This window comes from Homarus americanus, unplaced genomic scaffold, assembly GCF_018991925.1.
Source record: "Homarus americanus isolate GMGI-L3 unplaced genomic scaffold, GMGI_Hamer_2.0 scaffold6922, whole genome shotgun sequence".
In the NCBI taxonomy this organism is placed as follows: domain Eukaryota; kingdom Metazoa; phylum Arthropoda; class Malacostraca; order Decapoda; family Nephropidae; genus Homarus; species Homarus americanus.
The window spans coordinates 181008-203436 of NW_024734765.1; the positions used below are offsets into that span (position 1 = coordinate 181008).

Below are 22429 nucleotides of genomic sequence, written 5' to 3' on the forward strand. Positions count from 1 at the left end.
GAAATTGCGTTCCACTGCAAGGGTTGTAGCCCACCAGTGAAGCTCCCTTATTTTACGCAACCTAGGGTACACTCGTACAGCCATAATAACACCACCGTTCATATTTAAGAACAAAACTATCTTATAAGTAACACATTATTAGGTTTTTCCTGCATGTTTAATTCCTTAATATTATTTCTGTGGCTATTAGGGCCATATCCTGTTAAAATACAGTGTGTTTATTGGTAACTGGTCACACACAGTGTTGGGGGAGGAGACACGTCGCGCAGCTGTGAGTGAGTTGGGAAGAACCTACCTGGTCAGTGTTTTTCCACAAGGTGCGCCGTGGTAGTGTTATACGTAGTCTCCGTCAAATATAGCGCCGTCAACCGTAAGTCTATTGTGTTTACATAAAGGCTGCCACACCGAACAAAGGTCTAGCCGGAAGTACTGTAAGCCAAAGTTTTATTATGGCACCCTATACTTTCTGATCTTATTGTCCAAGGTCATTTCAATGGTCAGTAATGTTCTTACGCCCATAGCTGCAGCGTTATACATTACAATCTTCCATCCAAAGTTTCATTCCATATATTGTCCATCACTCACTATAGGTGGTATGTACAATAGTTCACAACAGCATTTTGTGATCACAATAATATCACAATGGAGGAAGACGCTTAAAAATAGTAAGGGTTCGTATCTTACCAGTCAAACAGGAATCACAACGTGTCCTTCAATGACTTTTACCCTGTAGTTTCTGCCTGAGGTGTTCATAAAGGCTCTATTCTAGTACCTGGACTTTTTCTGTTTTACACGAATGAGATAATCGACTAAAATTTCGTTTGTTTAATATAATTAGTTGCAGATGATAGATACTTGTATACTAGACATTAATATCCACTTTTATTAGTTCAGGATAATGTTGTAAACTTAAATTAATCTCTATAAAACTCATGATTTGCCAGAGATTACGTTAAAGATGACGACTCTTTGGTGTAAACCCAGCAGTGCATTGCAGTACATCCGGTGAATGTTAGTTACAAGACTAGCGAGGTCATCCTAAAACTGTATCTTGCTCTTGTGAGACCACACCTGGATTACGCAGTTCAGTTCTGGTCACCGTATTACAGAATGGATATAGAATCCTTGGAAAGAATTCAGAGGAGAATGACAGGACTAATCCCGGGCATTAGGAACCTTGAGTATAGAGACAGGTTAAAGCATCTTAATTTGCACTCCCTTGAGAGACGTAGAGCGAGGGGCGACCTGATAGAGGTGTATAAGCGGAAGGCAGGGCTAAACAAAGGGGACATTACAAAGGTACTCAAACTATCCAACCAGGAGCGAACTCGTAACAATGGTTTTAAATTAGACAAATTTAGATTTAGGCGGGAAATAGGTAAACACTGGTTTGGAAACAGAGTAGTGGATGAATGGAACAAGTTACCTTCATTCTTATGTTCTTATGAAACACGATCAACATGACATCCTTTACTTCACGCGCCATACTTTAGGATCAGCTCACACAATATGAATTACCATCCAGATGTTGCAGCTTTATCTATAGTAGCTGCCCTTATTAATGTGTACCTAGTGACGCATCATGCCATTACCTCCACCTACCACCACCATTATTATTACTACTATTACTACCACCACTACCTACCAACACCATCATCACTATTACCTCCACCTACCACCACCATTATTATTACTACTATTACTACCACCACTACCTACCAACACCATCATCACTATTACCTCCACCTACCACCACCATTATTATTACTACTATTACTACCACCACTACCTACCAACACCATCATCACTATTACCTCCACCTACCACCACCATTATTATTACTGCTACTACCACCGCCTACCACCACCATCACCACTAATATTACCTCCACTACCACCACTACTACAAATACAACTATTACTACTACTAATTCTGTTACTACTTGTACTTTTTTTTTAACGTGGCCTTCAGCCTCCCCCAATAGCCACACCTTCGCCGCCACTTTATTACCTTAAAATTTAATATCCTAATGCATAAATAGTTACCCTAGCTGTGTTGAGTTAGTTGAGCCGCAGATCTATGCGGCATTCAGTGACTATTGCCTCATAGTCAATATCTGCAACTGTTGTCGGCTTTGGGGCCGATGCTTTCGTTCCCCTGAGGTAGAGCAAAGCAGACGTAAGGAGAGAGAAGGACAGTCGACATCTCATCCAGGCTGTAGCATAACTGCTGGGCTGCTGCTTCTGTTCGGATGGCACCTCCGAGAGTCTGACGTGGAAGCATCTTGCACTTGCTCCCATCCCACCAGAGGTTGTGACCACCAGAGGAGTGAAGCTGCCTTGATCAACGTTTTGAATTCTCTAGCCCGTATTCCCTATCTTGTCGTTCTCGTTCCTCCTGTGTGCAGCATCGAGAGCTAAGTTACGGTGACATGCGGCCATGGGATAAAAAAAATCCTGATGTCGAAGATCTTGGAGATTGGTATCCCTGCATCCCCTGAGCAACGCTCTTGTGCATTATGCAGAAGCCCCGACAGCCGCACCCTTATCCACTACCTCCGAAGATGTCCCCACACACAACGCTTCCGTGACACCTGCTGGACCACCACTCCACGACCCCTTGACGGAGACACGATGATCCTCCCCATACTGGCCAGATATTATGTAAATAACATTGATTATGTGTTAAAGGAATATCCTTCCTTCCTTAGGCCTTAGTAAGCCCCTATATAATATTTATACTGTATATACTTGTCACACTTGCCAGATGCTTCTGGTGTTATTGTACAGGGGTACCTAGTGACAGCACTAGGATCCCGCTTCCTCTATCAAGGAATGAACAATTGAAATTAAAAAAAATGAATTGATGTCGAAGAAGGCTCGCTGTCCCCGCGTCCAGAATCCTCGAGCACTGACGTCAACAAGGGCTTCGTTGGATGTGTTTGAAGTCCTATGTTGGAAATTCTCACCGTCCAATGGAAGGAGGGTCGGTTCTACCCTGACATCACGACAGATTTCCTTCAACATATTTGCTGTGAGATCCCTTACTTCGTCATGACTCATGCATATGATGCCCCCATTCTTGCTCACCATGGCGTGATCGACGTCATAGGAAGAGCCACACACGCATTCGGAGGGCAAACCTTCTACTGGCCTACCGTTCCTTAAAGAAATGGCATCTGTAAATTCTTGTTTATTGAGACTGAAACCATTTGCCCTTATCGGTAATGTAGTTAACCAGTTCGAGGTGCCCACCTCCTGCGCTATAGCTACTTCTTTTTTTCTTCAAATTCTCTGGTACTTGCAGCAACAGTTGCTGCAACTTATCACTTTGGCCATGCTGTCGTTCTGTCGTAATGGATCGTCGAATCTTGTTTACTTCACTGGTATCCACATCACCTGTTGCGTTATGAGCTATTATGTGGTCGGTGAGAGCTGCCTTGAGCTTAACTGAGTTTTGATGTTCGGTGGCAGCAATCTCCTCTGGATTGGTCAATCCCATTCCTCCCAGTCTCGGTAGTAGTGCAAGGAGTGATCTTTCTGCTGGGGTTAAGTGAAGATGTTTCACTAATTTGGGAATGAAATTGACACTGATAGCTTCTTCCAGAAGGTGGAGGAGGGGTCCGATATCTGGGATAGTACGCATCAGGTAGTTCCAGCGATGCTTGACTCCATGGGTGAACGCAGCAAAAGCCGCATGTGACTCTGTGTTAGCAATATCAGACAGAGCATGGATTTCCCTAGCCCACTCATTCACCTTTCCTGTTACATACTCGGTCTTGAAGTCCGTCGTGCCGATTACTGCGCCCAGGTGTCTTTGGCCATCCTTTTTTATTTTGACCTCATTTCCGCCGAACACTTCCATTGCCCGTTCATAATGTTCTGGCTTCACAATGAGGAAGCACTTGCTGGCATTTGGGTGGTACCCTATTTGTGGACCATTTAGGTCTCACCACATTTTGATGTCCTCCACTTTTCCTGCTCCTGTAAGGTCGTCAGCATATGCCACTTGCTTGACCTCGGTTGTTACTACTTGTACTACCTACCATTACTACTACTACTATAACTATCTGCCAATATCATCATTGCTACTACCTATTCATGCTAGGGACACCACCACCATCACTACCACTAGTATTACTACCCCTACATATCACTACTACCACCATTACCACTATTATTACCACATCTACATACCACTACTACCACCATTACCACTATTATTACTGTCCGTCTGTCTTGTGGATATTGTGCTTATCTCTTCCAGTGTTCTTCAGGATAATTCGTTAGTCGAAGGTTGGCACTATTCAGTATACCCTGGCGGTGTTGAGGAGGAAGTAGCGTGTCGCCTCTAGAAGTGTTCATAATATTGTTACAATAAATATCATACTTAATGGTTTTACTGTGGCAAGAAGACGGCTGGGCCAATAATTACCTAGTCACTAGTTCTTTGGGGAGTCCCCCTGTTTTTTTTTACTTTAGGGGGAAATCCCGTGTTTGTAATAATCGATGCACACACACACACACGCACACAAACACACTCCGTGAAAGAGTTTTACCAGGATGAGTGGGTATTATCCACACATCCTGATAAAATACAGAGATGACAGATTTCATCAGGCCACAATTGCCGCCTTTAACCGGGTTTCTGTCGCAACTGTTGGGAGCCGGGCTGTCTACGTTCACCTGGTGCATGACTGTAAGAGAGGAAGGTAGAACAAAGAGAAATGGGTATGAGGAGAGCGAGAATAAAAGGATGATATAAATCGGGTATTAAGAATCAAAATCGATGCGCCATAGTTAAAAAAATCGGTACGCCATGAACGATATGGTTAAAGGTTAGGAGTCAAAATAGGTGCGTCAGAAAATGCATGGTTAAAAGTAGGGTAAATATAATATAAAATAGGCATGATGAGTACACTAAATCTATCATGTTTCACCTAACTATACAGGGTGTTCCGTAAATACTTTTCATAAATCAGGGGGTTTATTCCTGAGACGTAAATAACGACACATGACTAAATGACCAAATTTTCAATTCTCAATAATTTCAGAGTTACAGCACATGACAGGTCTGGTAGGAATGTGATGAAACCTACGGTCACCTGACATAAATCCCCTTGACTTCTACCTGTGGGGTCACATAAAAAGCAAGGTGTATATTACAGAGGTCCCAAACCGTGAGGAATTGTGGCGCCTTGTACAGGACAGTGTGGCGAACATTCACAACACCCCTGGGGTCTGTGAACGTGTGCGACACTCACTGGTGCGACGGGCTGAGCTCTGCATGAGCAAGAGGGGCGGAACTTGAACATTTCCTCTAAATGTTAATACCAATACAAATCATATGTCATTATTATTGTTAATAAACGTCACTAGCAGCAGTTGATGTTTCATATACACCCCATATAGGTTTCATCACATTCCTACCAGACCTGTCATGTGCTGAAACTCTGAAATTATTGAGAATTGAAAATTTGGTCATTTAGTCATGTATCGTTATTTACGTCTCAGGAATAAACCCCCTGATTTATGAAAGGTATTTACGGAACACCCTGTATATCTACTTACGTACAGTAAAAAAAAAGATGTTCAGCACCCCTTTAAGCCATCTTTATTTGGTAAGGTTGGTACAGTACTTCTGATTGTATGATCCGGTATGTAACGATGTATTCTGTATATCACGTATATGTATAGTTAATACAGTGAAATTAACAAGAATCACCATAGTAAATGAGTGTTGTTCAGAATTCTTAGTCAGGTGTGTAGTACAGTTGGGGACAGCTTTGTCAACCAAATCTTTCCATAAGGCGTAAACCCTGAGGGTATCTGAGCGTGAATCCGAAACCTCTTAAGTTTCTCCAGTTAAGTTTCTCATCAACAATAACTCCGAGGAATTTAGTATTTTGTTCGCGTTTGAGGACTATATTACCAAGGTACAGAGGGTTCAAGTCTGGAGGTAAGTTTTTTCTTCTGTGAAAGATCGTGTAGTGGGTTTTCTCAAGATTTAGGGTCAGTTTATTACGTATTACCCAGGTCCCGACTATAGTTAATTCAGTGTTCATAGTTCTCATCAAGGAATGGAGGTCTGAGTTGCTGGCATAGAGATTACTATCGTCTGCAAATAAGTTGTATTTTATGAGTGGGCTGGCGTGGACTATGTCGTTTATGTACAACAAAAACGGTACTGGACCGAGAATTGAACCTTGGGGGACTCCATAAAAGATAGGCCAGGAGTCAGATTGGTGGTTATTGTAACAGACATACTGCATCCTGTTGAACAGATATGAGGTAAACCAATTGTGGGACAGGCCCCTAACGCCGTAATGTCCAAGCTTTGAAAGGAGGATGGTATGGTCGACAGTATCGAAGGCTTTAGAGAGGTCCAAGAATATACCGACTGTGAACTGACTGTCATCAAAGGAATTTAAGATGTCATTAGTAAAGGATAGCAGAGCACTCTCAGTATAAAGTATAAAGCTGTGAGGTTAAGCTGTGAAGATATACTATAAGGTTAAGTTGTGAGGTAAGGCTATGAGATAAAGCTGTGAGGTTAAGCTGTGAAGATAAACTATAGGGTTAAGCTGTGAGGTTCAACTATGAGATAAAGCTGTGTGGCTTAGCTGTGAAGATAAACAATAGGGTTTAGCTGTGAGGTTCAACTGTGAGGTTAAGCTGTGAAGATAAACAATAGGGTTAAGCTGTGAGGTTCAACTATGAGATAAAGCTATAAGGTTAATCCATGAGGTTCAAGTAAAGGAAAGGACCAGAAAGTGAAAACTCCATTACCACCCTCAACACTTACACGGCCAGCGAGGTCCTGTGAGTTATGGAAGTGAAGTTTGGCGGTCATCATTCAGACAAGAAGAAATATTTGGTTTTATATTTTTCCTACTAAAGCGAAGAGGCGTGTGGTGATGGTGTTGACTGGTAGTGATGGTGGTGGTGTTGTTGAGTGATGGAGACGATGGTAGTGATGGTGGTGTTTGGTGGTGATGGTGTGTGTGTGTGTGTGTGTGTGTGTGTGTGTGTGTGTGTGTGTGTGTATGTGTGTGTGTGTGTGTGTGTGTGTGCGCGCGCGCGCGCGCCGAACAGAGATAACTCAAACAATACATTCTGACTGTAATGTAATTTAGACAATATGTGTGTGTTTTTCCCTCAGGTGTTTGCCTACGGAGAGAGTAGGATGTGGGTCTGGTCGCTATTGTTCATGCTACTGGTGGCTGCTGTCAGCGCTCAGAATTCTAGTGAGTATTGTTGAGGACCATTTCCTTCCTTTATGTTACTGACCAAAGTTCCTCCCATTATATTACTTGACTCAGTGTTCCATCTTATATGTAACTAGAATTCCTTCATGTGTCTTTGTAATAATAATTTATGATAACTTAATTTGATTTGTAATATCATTGTAACTATTCATTTGAATGAGAATACTTACAAGTCCCAGTTGGTCAAGTATACGTTTTCACTCCACGAGGACCGAAGTGTGCGTGTAAGTGTACGTGTATATTCTTCATGATTTTCACAGTTTAGTATGAACTTGCGGGTGACCCAGGGGCTGGCCGTGCACTATCTGCACCCAGGTAAAGCAGGTTTTCTCACCGACTACATTTATAAGAAAGATATTACACAACATATCATAGCAGCAATATCAAATGACGTATTATAGTAATATAATGATTATTACATACTGTATGATAACCAAGTATAACAAAAGAAACGGTAATAATAGTGTTTTATTAACATTGTTTAATAAGAAATATATTTTTTTTGTAGTGTGAACATTGCTTAACATATACACAACATCCACCTTAGATAACAAAGCTGTATTTAATATTTACGCAATAATAGTTTTATAGTATATCTTAAGAAGATAAAGTTACTCAGTGTCACACAGCATGTAATAACATAGTCTTGTAACATGTAACAACACATAATAAACGATGTCATACATACAGTACCTACTGTAGTAACAACAGTATTGACTCTCAGACTGCAGGACGCCCAGCGGAAGTGCTGGTGTATGCATCCCCACGGACGAATGTCCAGAGCTGTTCAACCTCCTGCAAAGAATCCGTGCTGGTACAGAACCACGTAGCTCCCTCACCATCCTCAAACAGTAAGTCTCCCTTCCTCACCATCCTCAAACAGTAAGTCTCCCTTCCTCACCATCTTCAACCAGTAAGTCTCCCTTCCTCACCATCCTCAAAGAATAAGTCTCCCTTCCTCACCATCTTCAACCAGTAAGTCTCCCTTCCTCACCATCCTCAAAGAGTAAGTCTCCCTTCCTCACCATCCTCAAACACCATGGAATAAATTCTTTAATCACAAAAAGATTAAATTACCAATGGCCTTCTCCAGATGCTCTCAACAGTGTCAGCAGGATATCATCGACCATATCAATATATCATAACCAAAAGAAAAGCAGGCAGGTTTCCATGGTCATGACGTCGACACTCAAGATAGCGTTTCCATAATCAAGGAATCTATCAGGTCATGTGAGAAGCTCTTCAAACTTTTCTTGGGATATCTTCAGTGCATTAGTCACTTGTTACGGATCGAGTGCGTTTGGGTTTTACGATAAACTTCTGTAGACACCGACAAATTATTTTTTTTCAGGCAAATGTACAAGGAACACACACACACACACACACTTCTGCCCCCACAGAAAAATAAATACAAAGATTCATTTAATATATTTCGGTGTGGATCAACTTTACGGTCTTAATGCTACAAAATATATGATGTTGCTTCAGGTGATTCATATCCTCGACTTCGAAGTACGGATGCACCGGAACCATAATAATAAATTCTGGCCGGAACATGAACTTACAGGAACTTTTATAATGTTCCGGCCTGAACCGGAACTTAGGGTGTAATAACTATAAAAAAATTAAGTTATTTAAAGTAAATGACACTGAGAATTATAATACTGTATGATATTATTGGTAGATGTTAACCTTTTAAAGTCATTTGTGAGACTAAAGTTACGAATATGTAGCTTCAGTGTATTTTTTGTTTACTTAATGCAGTGGTTCACAGGTGAAACCCACAGCTTATTAGATAACATACAACCTTGTATTAATTAACCCTTCACTGAATGTGCTGTTTCATAAATTATATTAAGTTTGAAATTTTAGTCCTCCTTATTATCAATACACACAATACAAGGAAAATTAAATAACTGCAATAAATATAATGTAATAATTTTTTGCTACACATACATCAGTATTTAATATCCATTCAGTGCTTTAATACACTACTACTTTTTATGCTGTGTTCTGCCATAACTACTGGAGTCCTGAGTCTTTAATTATTGCTACAGAATATTACAAAAGTTCTGAACCTTTTTGTGCACTGTCACCACTGACCTGTATAGCCTCTGTGTGCTATCTTAACCGATTATTCCTCTCACCAGATCCATCTGTGGCTTCGTCAACAACAAACCCAATTCATGCTGCCCATTGACTAGTAAAGTAAGTCAACTGTGTGTGTGTGTGTGTGCAACATACTGCAGCTTGTTTGTAGAGCGGTGTGAGCAAGAGCTACTGTAAAAACTAAATGTTGACTCTTGTCTGTTGTTCTAAATTACTTTGGTGTTTAGTGACAAAGTAAACCTAACAAATGCTCTCTTGTTTGTCTACTTTAACTTTAAGAACTGATCTTCAAATCACTGATCAGAGAGCTACAAGGTTAAAAAGGCTTTTAAAGCATTGGAGTTATATGTAGGATATATGATTAGTGGGTAAGTTTGTTTCCTTATAAGACTTGGTAAACCTTTTCATCTCTTCTTCCGGTCGTCTGTAATTAATTGTTCGGGGTAGGGAGGGAGGTTGATAAAACAACAATTATATGATCTATAGTGATCTATAGTTTTGAACGTTAAAGAAAACATAACAATAAAACGTTCTAATTTCAACTTCGTTATTTTTAATGTTGTTTAAGTTAAAAAGATGTAAACTACTACTGAATAACCTTGTCTATCCTAGCCCAACCAAGCCTAGCCTTACTTTAGCCTAGCTTAATATACATAGCCAAAATTCAGCCTACTCAGTCTTTCACAACTCATCCTAACTTAATCAATCTTAATATCAGCCTCGGGATCTGTTGCCGGAAGTCTGCGGGGTGTCTGCCTTGACGGAGAAAATTATAGGAGGCACCGACGCTTCCCTGCTGGACTGGCCGTGGATTGTCATCTTGAGGGGACGAGGTAAGGCACTCACTACACTATGTAAAACCAAAGCCTCACCATTAAGACTCATATACTAACATTTAAGGTTAAGAAAGTGACATATCTCACACGAATCATGAGACTAAAATTCTCACTATAAACAAATAAGAAAGACTAAGACTCACTGGTAAGACTTAAAACTTTTTACTTACAGATAATAGTAAGACTCACAAATCACAAGTATGATTAAGACTCACAAATTAGAAATAAGATAAAGACTCAAGGTTGTTTTATAGGCTGACAAACATAATTACCGCACCAGGTTGTTCAGTCATGTTATAATCTATGAACCCTTAACATTAAAAAATACCATAAATAACCTAACCTAACCTAACCTAACCTAACCTAACCTAACCTAACCTAACCTAACCTAACCTAACCTACACTACACTACCTAGACATTGATACAGAATACCTACACCACCCACACCATACAGGGCCATCCTCCACCACCCACACCATACAGGGGCCATATAGGGCCACCCTACCACCACCCACACCACACAGGGCCACCCTACACCACCCACACCATACAGGGCCACCCTACACCCCCCACACCATACAGGGCCACCCTACACCACCCACACCACACAGGGTCACCCTACACCCCCCACACCACACAGGGCCACCCTACACCACCCACACCACACAGGGCCACCCTACACCACCCACACCATACAGGGCCACCCTACACCCCCCACACCATACAGGGCCACCCTACACCACCCACACCACACAGGGTCACCCTACACCCCCCACACCACACAGGGCCACCCTACACCACCCACACCACACAGGGCCACCCTACACAGTTAGGGTCTAATTGTCCCTCCAGTGATGCTCACAGACTGTGGAGATGAAGGGTGTTCAGTTAACTAAGAGGAGGATGGTGAGAGAAGTTCAGGGACAATTATTCCTCTTTTTTGTTACTAATCCTATTAACAATGTTGAGCTGTATTAAGGAGTGTGTAGTAAAGTTAACTCTGCTGTTTACAGAACCTGGTGTAGGCAGCAGGTTTTTCTGTGGAGGTACTCTCATCTCTGACCGCTATGTGCTGACAGCCGCCCACTGTGTCCACTCCAGCTCCGGCTTCGAGTTGTAAGTGTTGGCATTAGTTTTATTTCTTTGTGAAAGACAAAGGGAAGTACAGTCGGTAGGAATAATTATTTCCCCTCCCCCCAGTAGCCGGAGCCACGACAAGTGAAGGCCTGGCCATCGGACAAACCCTTCCTCCCCTTCACCTGCTTAAACGTTGGTGGGTAGTTTGGGAACCATCGTGGCTGGCGATGTTATATTGCCTCAACATCGGCCTTCATTGGCTGTGGCTCCGGCTACTTGGAGGGGGAGGGTAGGAATTATTGCTTCTGGTTGTACACAGGACAGGAACCTTCTGAAGGGCTATACGAGTAACACGTGGCCAATGATCAAGTTGGATATGCCCATTGCCAAGTGACCAATTGAAAATAAAAAGGGAAGAACTTAAGAAGTGAATTAATGTCCTCCAGTCAAGAAAGTTTAAGTGGAATGTAGTGTGTAGCTAAAGACAATTTTCCAAGAAGCTTCCTTGGTAATGCCATAACTTCTCCACATTCACCAAGTACTGCCTTAACGATTAACACCTCTACATGTGGGGAGGGGCAATTTATCATATATTGTTCGTTTAAGTTTTGTATCTGAGCTATTCGAATATTTCGTCTCATCACACATAACTAACTGACTGTTTCATAACACACACACACACACACACACACACACACACACACACAAAATGTTTCTTAACACACAATATTTTTCTCGACCGGTGATACATGATTCTGATTTTTATTCTGGCAATTGTACATTGGTAAGAAATATGAAAGTGATTCTGATTCTGACTTGTACATAATATGTAAGTGATTCGAGTATTTTCACATTTTTCTAAGCAGTATGAAAATAATTCTTGGGATTTCATATAATGGGAAGAAGATGTAATTAACTTATACTCAGGAAATTCTACGTTGTCGGCAGGGAGTATGTAAGGGCGGGCGAATATGACCTTAGTAGAGACATGGACTGTGAGAAGGGGAAATGCAGGAAGGAGCCACAAGACATGCGGGTGGAGAATATAATTGTACACGAGGAGTACCTTAAAGTGCGTGGGTGTAATCGCTGTCACGACATAGCGCTCCTCAGACTGGCTCAACCTCTCATTATGGACCCAGGTCAGTACCGTGATGCTCATATACACCCATCCAGGTGAGTACTGTTTCTCACCACCCACCCACGTGATTACTGTACCCCTCACCTCCCTTATGAGTGCTGCTTCTTTTATTTCTTCTCACCCATCGAAATGACTACCTCGCTTCTTACTTCCACCCAACCAAGGTAATATTGTGTTTCTTATTTCTATATGTTCACATGAGTGTTCTGTATCACATTTCGCCTCCCCTACTCATGTGAGAACAGAGTTCCTCACTCGTATCTTGTTTCCACCCAGGTGAGTGTTGTGCTTCTCACTTCCACTCATCCAGACGAGTGTTGTGTTTCTCACCTCCATCCACCCATCAGAGTTCTTTCTTACCATAAATTTCTCATGTGAGCACGAGAACTTCCTGCCCTTTACCCCCATCGATATATGAAGCAACTGTGGGTGGAGTTACCAACTCCCCAGACACTTTTCACTCTCCAGGTTGGGTCAGACTACCTTTGTCCCAGTCTCAGTTGTCTGTATCCAGGAAAGGCCTCACGCCTCTCTCAATCCTCTCCTTCACTGAAGCCAAGTTCAATCCCTCCTGGAGAAGGTTATTATTGTATGTGCATGGGCGAGTGTTTGTGCATGAATTCCTCTGTGTTTCCATTTAGTTTGGTGAACAATTACTTTCGGGTTGGTTGGTGTGATGGTTGGGCCCGAGACCTACTATAGCTGATAGTACAAATAACTATAGATTCATTATCAAATTTCGCAGTTTATGAGCAGTAGATAACTCAATGGTAGTAATCCCATCTTTCATGTTATCGAAGGTTATTATGATATAGTACAGTAATGTGATCATATATGTGGTAGACTTGGTTACTACACAGTGGGTTCCTTTACAGTTTTATTGTCGCCTGTGTGCCTTCCCAGAAGCCTGGAGCAAGACCTGAACATCACCGACAGAAACTTTAACAATAGGTTTGGCTGGGCAGCTGGTTGGGGTACCATTGGTGAGTTTACTGTGGTAACCAAATGCTATGCAATTTGTTTTCCTACAATCATATGTTTGCGAGTGTGTGTGTGTGTGTGTGTGTGTGTGTGTGTGTGTGTGTGTGTGTGTGTGTGTGTGTGTGTGTGTGTGTGTGTGTGTGTGTGTGTGTGTGTGTGCGTGCGTGCGTGCGTGCGTGCGTGTGTGTGTGCGTGCGCGAGTTTCTTTTTGAGCATTTTTAACCCTTTAATATTTATTTTAATATGACAGCTTATTAGTTAAGATTACCGAACACCCAGCTACATCTTTGTGTGATTCCTACAGTTATCATCTCACTTTTCCTCATCTTTTTTTTTCCATTTTCTGTTGCTATTCCAATTTTCATATAAATGATGGCAAGAAACACCTGGATACTGAGACACATTTACTTACAGTACATTAATAGTGTCACGAGGTCAATATTTATCCTGAAATGATAATTGTTCGCAGGCAGGGTTTGCATCCACACATACTCGTATGATGCTCAATTAATCTTAGCCTCTGTAAAGTGCACCACTAAGAAATTAAATTTGTATTTTTTTAATATATATATATATATATATATATATATATATATATATATATATATATATATATATATATATATATATATATATATATATATATATATATATATATATATATATATATATATATATATATATATATATATATATATATATATATATATATATATATATATATATATATATATATATATAAGTATTACAGAATATTTCAATAGCTCAAATTTATATAAATTACTACGACTCCTACATACATAAATAAGGAATGCACTTTTACCTCTGAATGCGATGACTATCGTCATGAACACTGCCTCTCCTGTCGTCACGATAGGGTTGGTAAGCGTAATTGTAACGTCATTTCCCTTATCCTTGTTTTTCGAAATAATTTAATCATATTTCGTAACATATAAATGATATAATGAACTCAACACCAGAACAGGAGTAAACTGTAAGCTTTAGTGATGGTAAATAATAAATAAAGGATTTAGAGGACAAAATCAATGACCCAATAGTTGTTATAGTGTCGAGATGTTCCTGACGCACCTGGACGAGGTTTTTCTGTGAATGATCTCTACTTAAGGAAACTGAAGATCACATTACTGTAAGTCACTGAGTTCCAACAACCTAAATGTCGTCGTTAACAAAATGAAAATAACGGAAACAAATTCTTAAAATGTATATGAATTAACCAGATAGTGACACCAATGGTTAAAACTTAAAGACGAGTTGATCGGAACAGAATAAAAAAAAATTGTTTGAAAGAAATTAGAGTCCCGACAGCGGGAGTCAAAATAAAACAGATGAATAAGGAAACTTAATAAACAACTGTATGGACAAGATAATGTTTTGGCATGACGAATATCATAGCTGATTTTAGCTTATTTATTTATTTTCTTACTTTATATTCTTCTTTACATTTTTAACTCATTCTGGTACGGGGAACAGTTGCCTCCACATGACCGTGAGGGCTCGGGTTTGCGATGAAGCACCGCAGCGCCTTAGTCAGGGCTGAATTAATGTGCGTGGCACAGTGAAATTACCCTATTTGTGATAAGATATAAACAATAAACGAGATAGACAGATAAACGAACCCTGTAATACGTGTTATGCAGCAGTGTTGCTTAGCCACGACCGAGTGACTAGGACTGAACTATGAGGAACCAGCAAACAGGGTAATCCTTGCACGGTTTCACACCCATGACTACGGCGCTGCTTTGCTGCATCTTGTAAATGTGCTCCTACACACACACATAGGTCGTGGTAGGTTCGAGTGCAGGCAACTGTGCTTATTTACATAAAAGGAATCACTGACTCGTCTTATGAACCAAAGTCGCTGCCTCCTTCCACAGATCCCACTAAGCCGGTGTTCCGAAGTGTACTTCAGCACATCCTGCTGCCCATCAGTGATGAGTTCTGCGGCAGACTACTCAATGACTACCCGGACAAAAACATGGTAAGACCAGTTAGTACGCAGACTGTAACATGGTAAGGCCCAGTTAATACCAACACTGTAACTTGGTAAGACCAGTTTTATACCCAGACTGTAGTGCTTCCTTTGGCCAAAGTCTAGGGACTGCCTACCACCCCATTAGTCAGTGGGTTTAAAGAAGCCTCGAGATACAATGTGAGTTAATTTTAAAGAAACCGTCAACAGAGTTAATTAAGTTTTAGGAGAAAGCCAAAGGGTTACCCCCTTCCCTTCATCTCTCTTACACTTTGGTTTATTTTGGTACAGGTGGTGTGTGCTGGAGGCGAGGCGGGGAAGGACACGTGCCGCGGTGACTCAGGTGGTCCTCTCATTGTCTCCAACCCGCAAGTTACCAGGTTCTACTTAGTGGGGATCGTCAGCAAAGGTCCCAGGTTCTGCGGGACAGAGCGCAGTCAGGGTGTCTACACTAACGTCAACCATTACATGCCCTGGATCCTCCAGCACCTCCGGCCCTAGCAAAGATCAGCCCCTTGACTCAGTAAAGACCCTCGACCTCTTGGCAGCCCACGACCTTCACTGAATAAAGATCATCGGTCACTTACTGACCCAGGATCTTTTTTAATCGTAGGACACAGTTAATGTGATCGACCTATACAGATTTTGGATCTTTATTAATTATATATCCTATTGATAACATCGCCACTACACCAGACTTAGAGTATCAGCGACTCTACAACAGTATGTATTCAGGACCACTTAAGCGTCACTTTTCCTGCCCTACTGCACGCCAGCCTTGTACCTAGCAAAACAACACCCGTTAACAATGACTTATCAGTAGTTGATTAGTTATATATCAACTCAAAGTTTTGTTCTGGTATGTGACCCACAGTGCTGTACCTGGGGAGGGGAGGGGGTGAGGTTATGTTAACTTGTGTTTTATGTTTCTATCCATATTCTCACACCATTAATTGTTTTTATTTACTGTTACTATAAAAAATACAAGAATAAATAGTTTTTTCCACCTATATATAAATATTCTTAGAACTAAGTCCTTTTTTCTCATCTCAATTGTTACATTGGTTAATATTTCTTATAAGTGTCAAACTTAATTCTTATAAAATACTTCTTGCTTGTGTTAATCTACACAACGAAGATGCCGGAAAACCAGCTTTTTAAATTGAGACATTGTATAAGTATGTGAACACAGAAGAAGGCAGAGCATTCCACAGTTTGGCTGTATGAGGAAAGAGGGTGTACTATAACGGGTTATTCTAGTGTGACCGACATCCACAGAGAAACGGTGGGCACCGCGGGCAAGACGTGTGTTACGAACCCACGGCCTTGCCGGCGGTACACAGGATGCCAAATCCACCGAACATTGCCCGTTAAAGTACCTGAAAAGAGAGAGAGAGTGAAGCAACATTGCGGCGAAGAGAAAGGGAAGAAAAATTGTCGACTAGAGGAGAGTTAATAAGACAAAATGCCTTTGATTCCACCCTATCTAACAGTTGGACAAAAGAAGAGCCACCCCAGATATGAGAGCAGTACTCCAAGTTAGGAAATGAATCCCTTATATACTTGGAGCAACTACTCAGGAGTGAAGTAGCTACAGCATCTGTACAGCATTCCCTACTTTCGGGAGGAAGCTTTAGCTATATTAAGGATGTGTGATTTCCAGGACATATTGAGAGGATTTATTTGTATATTGTTTCAGAGGATTCGTATTACACGCAAGCAAATACTGTAACGAGTTCAATCTTGTGGGAGAGAGGCAGAGAGGGAGTAGCATCCTACACAACAGAGAGTCGGGGCTGGGCGTACGTGGAGGAAACACCGCCTCAGAGATATATTCCAGCACATGAATTAATGCAGGTAGACGCTGCCTCATAAACCGAGACATGAGTTACTGGGCCGTTAGCAGTAATAGATATCAATGTGCCTCACAATTAAGGGAGTATTATGACCCCTCGTTCTACACATGCCTGAGTTAGTATACAGATGTGCTTGCAGAGGTCAGCTGGTTGGGGCCTCAAGGATGTGGGAGTATTCTAGACCCAACGTGAAGAGTAAGATTTATGTTTCAGGGCAATGCTGAGTTTAAAATAATAATAATAATATTAATAATAATGATAATGTGTTTGTTGTGTCATTACTTTTTGTATTCATCATTTTTTCGACATTAAGTGTAATTTACCAACGTTTCTCCCACTGACGTACAAGCTCCTTATAACATCATGGCTCTGTTATATTATACTGCTGTTAGCCCTTGTTGCTCTGGTGTTCTCATATTGCTCCTACACATTCATTCTTACCATTATTTTAGTTCTTCCACATCTCTCTTAATTATAGTTTAAGTTCTTCCAATATTTACGTGTTTGTTCACTATTCTTTTATTTTTACCTAAAAGTTTCATTCCCATTCCTGTTTTGATCACTCTTCTTCTATCATCAGTTGGCATTAATTTACTCTCATTCTTTCCCCCCATAAGTTTCCTTTTCCCCACTCCTTTACTTCGTACATTCATATATTATAATTTGTTTCACTTCACTGATACTGTTCCTGTCACTCAACCCCTTAATATTATGTGAAGTGTTCCTCCTCTTCCCTTTTCACCCTCAGGAACTCAACCCCCCCCCCACCACACACACACCTACTTCGCTGTCACCCGCTAATGATGACATAAAATAACACACAACAAACTGCTTCACTTTAACAGCACACACCAGGCTAAATACATTAAATGCGATTTTTTTTCTTAACTTGAAGCTAAGTGCTGGTTCACGGCCGTCGGTGTAGATCTCTGAAACGCAATTAAGTTATCACAAGTAGCGGTAATTTAGTCCTAACTTGGAAGGGGAATTCTCAAGCTGTCCTCTCTAAATGATACTCATAACTCGTAACGCTCAGAGACACATAACACAAGTAACTGATAAGTGAGGGTAAGTGTAAGGCATATACTGCATAGTGAGATTAAGTATAAGGTATATTCAGTATAGTGAGGGTAAGTATAAGGCATATACTGTATAGTGAGGGTAAGTGTAAGGTATATACTGTATAGTGAGGGTAAGTGTAGGACATATACTGTATAGTGAGGGTAAGTGTAAGGCATATACTGTATAGTGAGGGTAAGTGTAAGGCATATACTGTATAGTGAGGGTAAGTGTAAGGCATATACTGTATAGTGAGATTAAGTATAAGGCATATACAGTATAGTGAGGGTAAGTGTAAGGCATATACTGTATAGTGAGGGTAAGTGTAAGGCATATACAGTATAGTGAGGCTAAGTGTAAGGTATTTACTGTATAGTGAGGCTAAGTGTAAGGCATATACTGTATAGTGAGGGTAAGTATAAGGCATATACAGTATAGTGAGGCTAAGTGTAAGGTATTTACTGTATAGTGAGGCTAAGTGTAAGGCATATACTGTATAGTGAGGGTAAGGCATATACAGTATAGTGAGGCTAAGTGTAAGGTATTTACTGTATAGTGAGGCTAAGTGTAAGGCATATACTGTATAGTGAGGGTAAGTGTAAGGCATATACTGTATAGTGAGGGTAAGTGTAAGGCATATACTGTATAGTGAGGGTAAGTGTAGGACATATACTGTATAGTGAGGGTAAGTGTAGGACATATACTGTATAGTGAGGGTAAGTGTAAGGACATATACTGTATAGTGAGGGTAAGTGTAAGGTATATACTGTATAGTGAGGGTAATACATATGTATAGTGAGGGGTGTAGGACATATACTGTATAGTGAGGGTATACTGTATAGTGAGGGTAAGTGTAAGGTATATACTGTATAGTGAGGGTAAGTGTAGGACATATACTGTATAGTGAGGGTAAGTGTAAGGTATATACTGTATAGTGAGGTTAAGTGTAGGACATATACTGTATAGTGAGGGTAAGTGTAAGGTATATACTGTATAGTGAGGGTAAGTGTAAGGTATATACTGTATAGTGAGGGTAAGTGTAGGACATATACTGTATAGTGAGGTTAAGTGTAGGACATATACTGTATAGTGAGGGTAAGTGTAAGGCATATACTGTATAGTGAGGGTAAGTGTAAGGTATATACTGTATAGTGAGGGTAAGTGTAAGGTATATACTGTATAGTGAGGGTAAGTGTAAGACATATACTGTATAGTGAGGTTAAGTGTAGGACATATACTGTATAGTGAGGCTAAGTGTAGGACATATACTGTATAGTGAGGCTAAGTGTAAGGTATATACTGTATAGTGAGGGTAAGTGTAAGGTATATACTGTATAGTGAGGGTAAGTGTAAGGTATATACTGTATAGTGAGGGTAAGTGTAGGACATATACTGTATAGTGAGGGTAAGTGTAAGACATATACTGTATAGTGAGGGTAAGTGTAAGGTATATACTGTATAGTGAGGGTAAGTGAAGGACATATACTGTATAGTGAGGGTAAGTGTAGGACATATACTGTATAGTGAGGCTAAGTGTAAGGTATATACTGTATAGTGAGGGTAAGTGTAAGGTATATACTGTATAGTGAGGGTAAGTGTAAGACATATACTGTATAGTGAGGGTAAGTGTAGGACATATACTGTATAGTGAGGGTAAGTGTAAGGTATATACTGTATAGTGAGGGTAAGTGTAGGACATATACTGTATAGTGAGGGTAAGTGTAAGACATATACTGTATAGTGAGGGTAAGTGTAGGACATATACTGTATAGTGAGGGTAAGTGTAAGACATATACTGTGTTACGAACCACGCCATCTATTGTCATGATCTACCTACCCAGCACCACGAGCAACGCCATCTAGGGACGAAACCCGAGTATGACTAGTCTTAGTTACCACTCTGGGGTTTCCCTTCTCCATATCCTGGTTGTTGCGTCACCTCCTCCAAGTCTTCCTCATCAGCTCCAGATCGAGGACAGTTCAGTTCACTCTGGGAAGTGACCACACTAGGATCACCTATCCTGGAAACCTACGGCACAGTGACTACCTACCATCGTCTTCAATACTCAGCCTTACTCGTCAGCCATCTCAGCACTGCACTTGAGTATTTTGTAATCTTATGTTACCTCCCACCTCCACATGCTTTAGAATGTTGTATAATTATGTATATACTGTTAAGCCAATGTTGCTTATGTTTAGGTTAAGTATGGTTAAGGGTAATTTATAAGAAGCTGAATATTTTGTGAAGGAATTTATGGTACTTTATTATGCACAACAAAAACTCCCATCCTTTGTCTACCCTTTTATAGTCAGATTGTCTTTGTTTTTTTTATTGTTGTTGCCTGTTGGGATCTGGGTAGACTTTTAACTATATTCTAAATCCCCAACTCGTAACAACTGTATAGTAAGGGAAGTATGAACACAAGTTAGGAGATGGTTCCTGATTGGTGGAAAACCATCGCCGACTGCTGGGGGCGCCATCTATGACAGGTGATGTCTACTCTGACCGTTATCGGCTCCTGTTCTACCCTGTCTGCTCTGTCGTGGTGTGACCCACTGTTACCTGCACTGCCTGTTCACCTCGGAATCTACTGGCCATCTATTTGTAACGTGTATTAGTACAGGTGAGTACATTATTTTTCACCTTGTATATGTGTTTTTGGTTGATTTTGTTTTATGAATATTATTTTAAAATCACTTTCACATTTTTCACGTCCTGCGAGTTATACTATATTGGGTACTATCATGTCAACCATTAGTGTGTTATCAACTATAGCAAAGTAATGCTATAAGAACTAAACCTACAGTAAAAAATATCAATAAAAGATCACAGTACAAACAGATTGCCATTTGCTACATAATTGGGCAAGAGTATTATAAGGTATTATAACGAAATAATTTCAATCTAAAAGCCCCTAGATACACACAGGTAAAGAGATCATAAATATTTTGAGATTAAAATAAAATTGAAAGTTAAAGTAAAGTAACTTAAGACATTTGCTTTCTTGACTGCTCAGTTTCCGCAACATCTGCAGTACAGTTCTCTCTCTTCCTACAACAATTAACAGTGTACTGTATGTATTAAACTCTTTCCCTCAGTTGGTTTTTGACACCAGTTTGCTGCTTCCCCCCATTCACTAATACATCCATTACAAGATATTTGAAATATCTTATTTTCTTTGTTTTATCTGTAACCAGACAAACATTTAATTTCTCTACTTATTTCCTAATTTCGGTGTTTTTCAAATCACTTTTTCAGCTCCGTTCATTAACTAATGCATTTGTCTTCAAAGTCTCTCATAACAGTTTGATTTTACTCGCCATTATAACGTACTTACGTAAATATAATCACAATAGCCTGACGTTTCAGAAATGACAGGTGATGTTAGGTTTCTATCCAGGCTCCACGCTGAGCGATGACTTCTGCAGGTCGCTCACAGACATTATTAATAACATGATCTAGCAGATCAGGGTGATGAGCCTGATGTCAGCTTTGATAGTGTCCTTTAGTTCTGAAGTGTTTGTCGGTCTGTTGACATAGATATTTCCATACAAAATAAAAACACACACATATGGGGAGCAGGGAGGCCAGTCATTATCAGTCCTTTGTGAAATCAATTAATTATCAACTGTAAAGATACTACGAAGGTTCTTAGGGGTGTCATTAGATGTGTGGCGGGTGTGAACAACTACTACATACACTGTTAATGTCTACAGTGCTCTTTCTGCCCAGCGCTGGATTGAACATCTGCCTGAATCTGCCTGTAACTTTCGCCGTTTACTGTCAGCGACTGTAAGGGCGGAAACGATCTTCCTGCTCGTTACCGCTGGTAACTCTCTCGTTTGTTGGTGCGGACAACACTTAGGGTGGTTGGACAGAGGTGAGAACGGCAGCTGCTACCTGTGTCAAGAGAAGATTCACCCCAGCGGCCATACAGTCACTATCTAGCTACCCCGCTGTTCGTCAAATTCTGGCTGTGATCTCATCTTAGGTCCAAGACCCGTGGGCTGTGTCCCCAAACCTTCACCTATCGACTGTCAATTCTCTGGTCATCTACCACAACCACATACCACGACCGTCAGTTCATCTCATTCCGTCTGCTGTATCAAGA

General features: G+C 40.7%; 1 protein-coding gene across 1 annotated transcript; it reads left to right on the forward strand.

Moving 5' to 3' along the window:
- The first annotated feature begins 254 nt into the window (after positions 1-254).
- Positions 255-16412, forward strand: LOC121870492 (CLIP domain-containing serine protease 2-like). The gene is made up of 10 exons (XM_042372324.1): positions 255-370; positions 7162-7246; positions 7992-8118; positions 9418-9475; positions 10095-10209; positions 11227-11329; positions 12239-12432; positions 13307-13414; positions 15308-15411; positions 15694-16412. Exons 2-10 carry the CDS (start codon positions 7186-7188, stop codon positions 15901-15903), a joined length of 1080 nt encoding a protein of 359 aa, XP_042228258.1. The 5' UTR covers positions 255-370; positions 7162-7185; the 3' UTR covers positions 15904-16412.
- The last annotated feature ends 6017 nt before the right edge of the window (positions 16413-22429 follow it).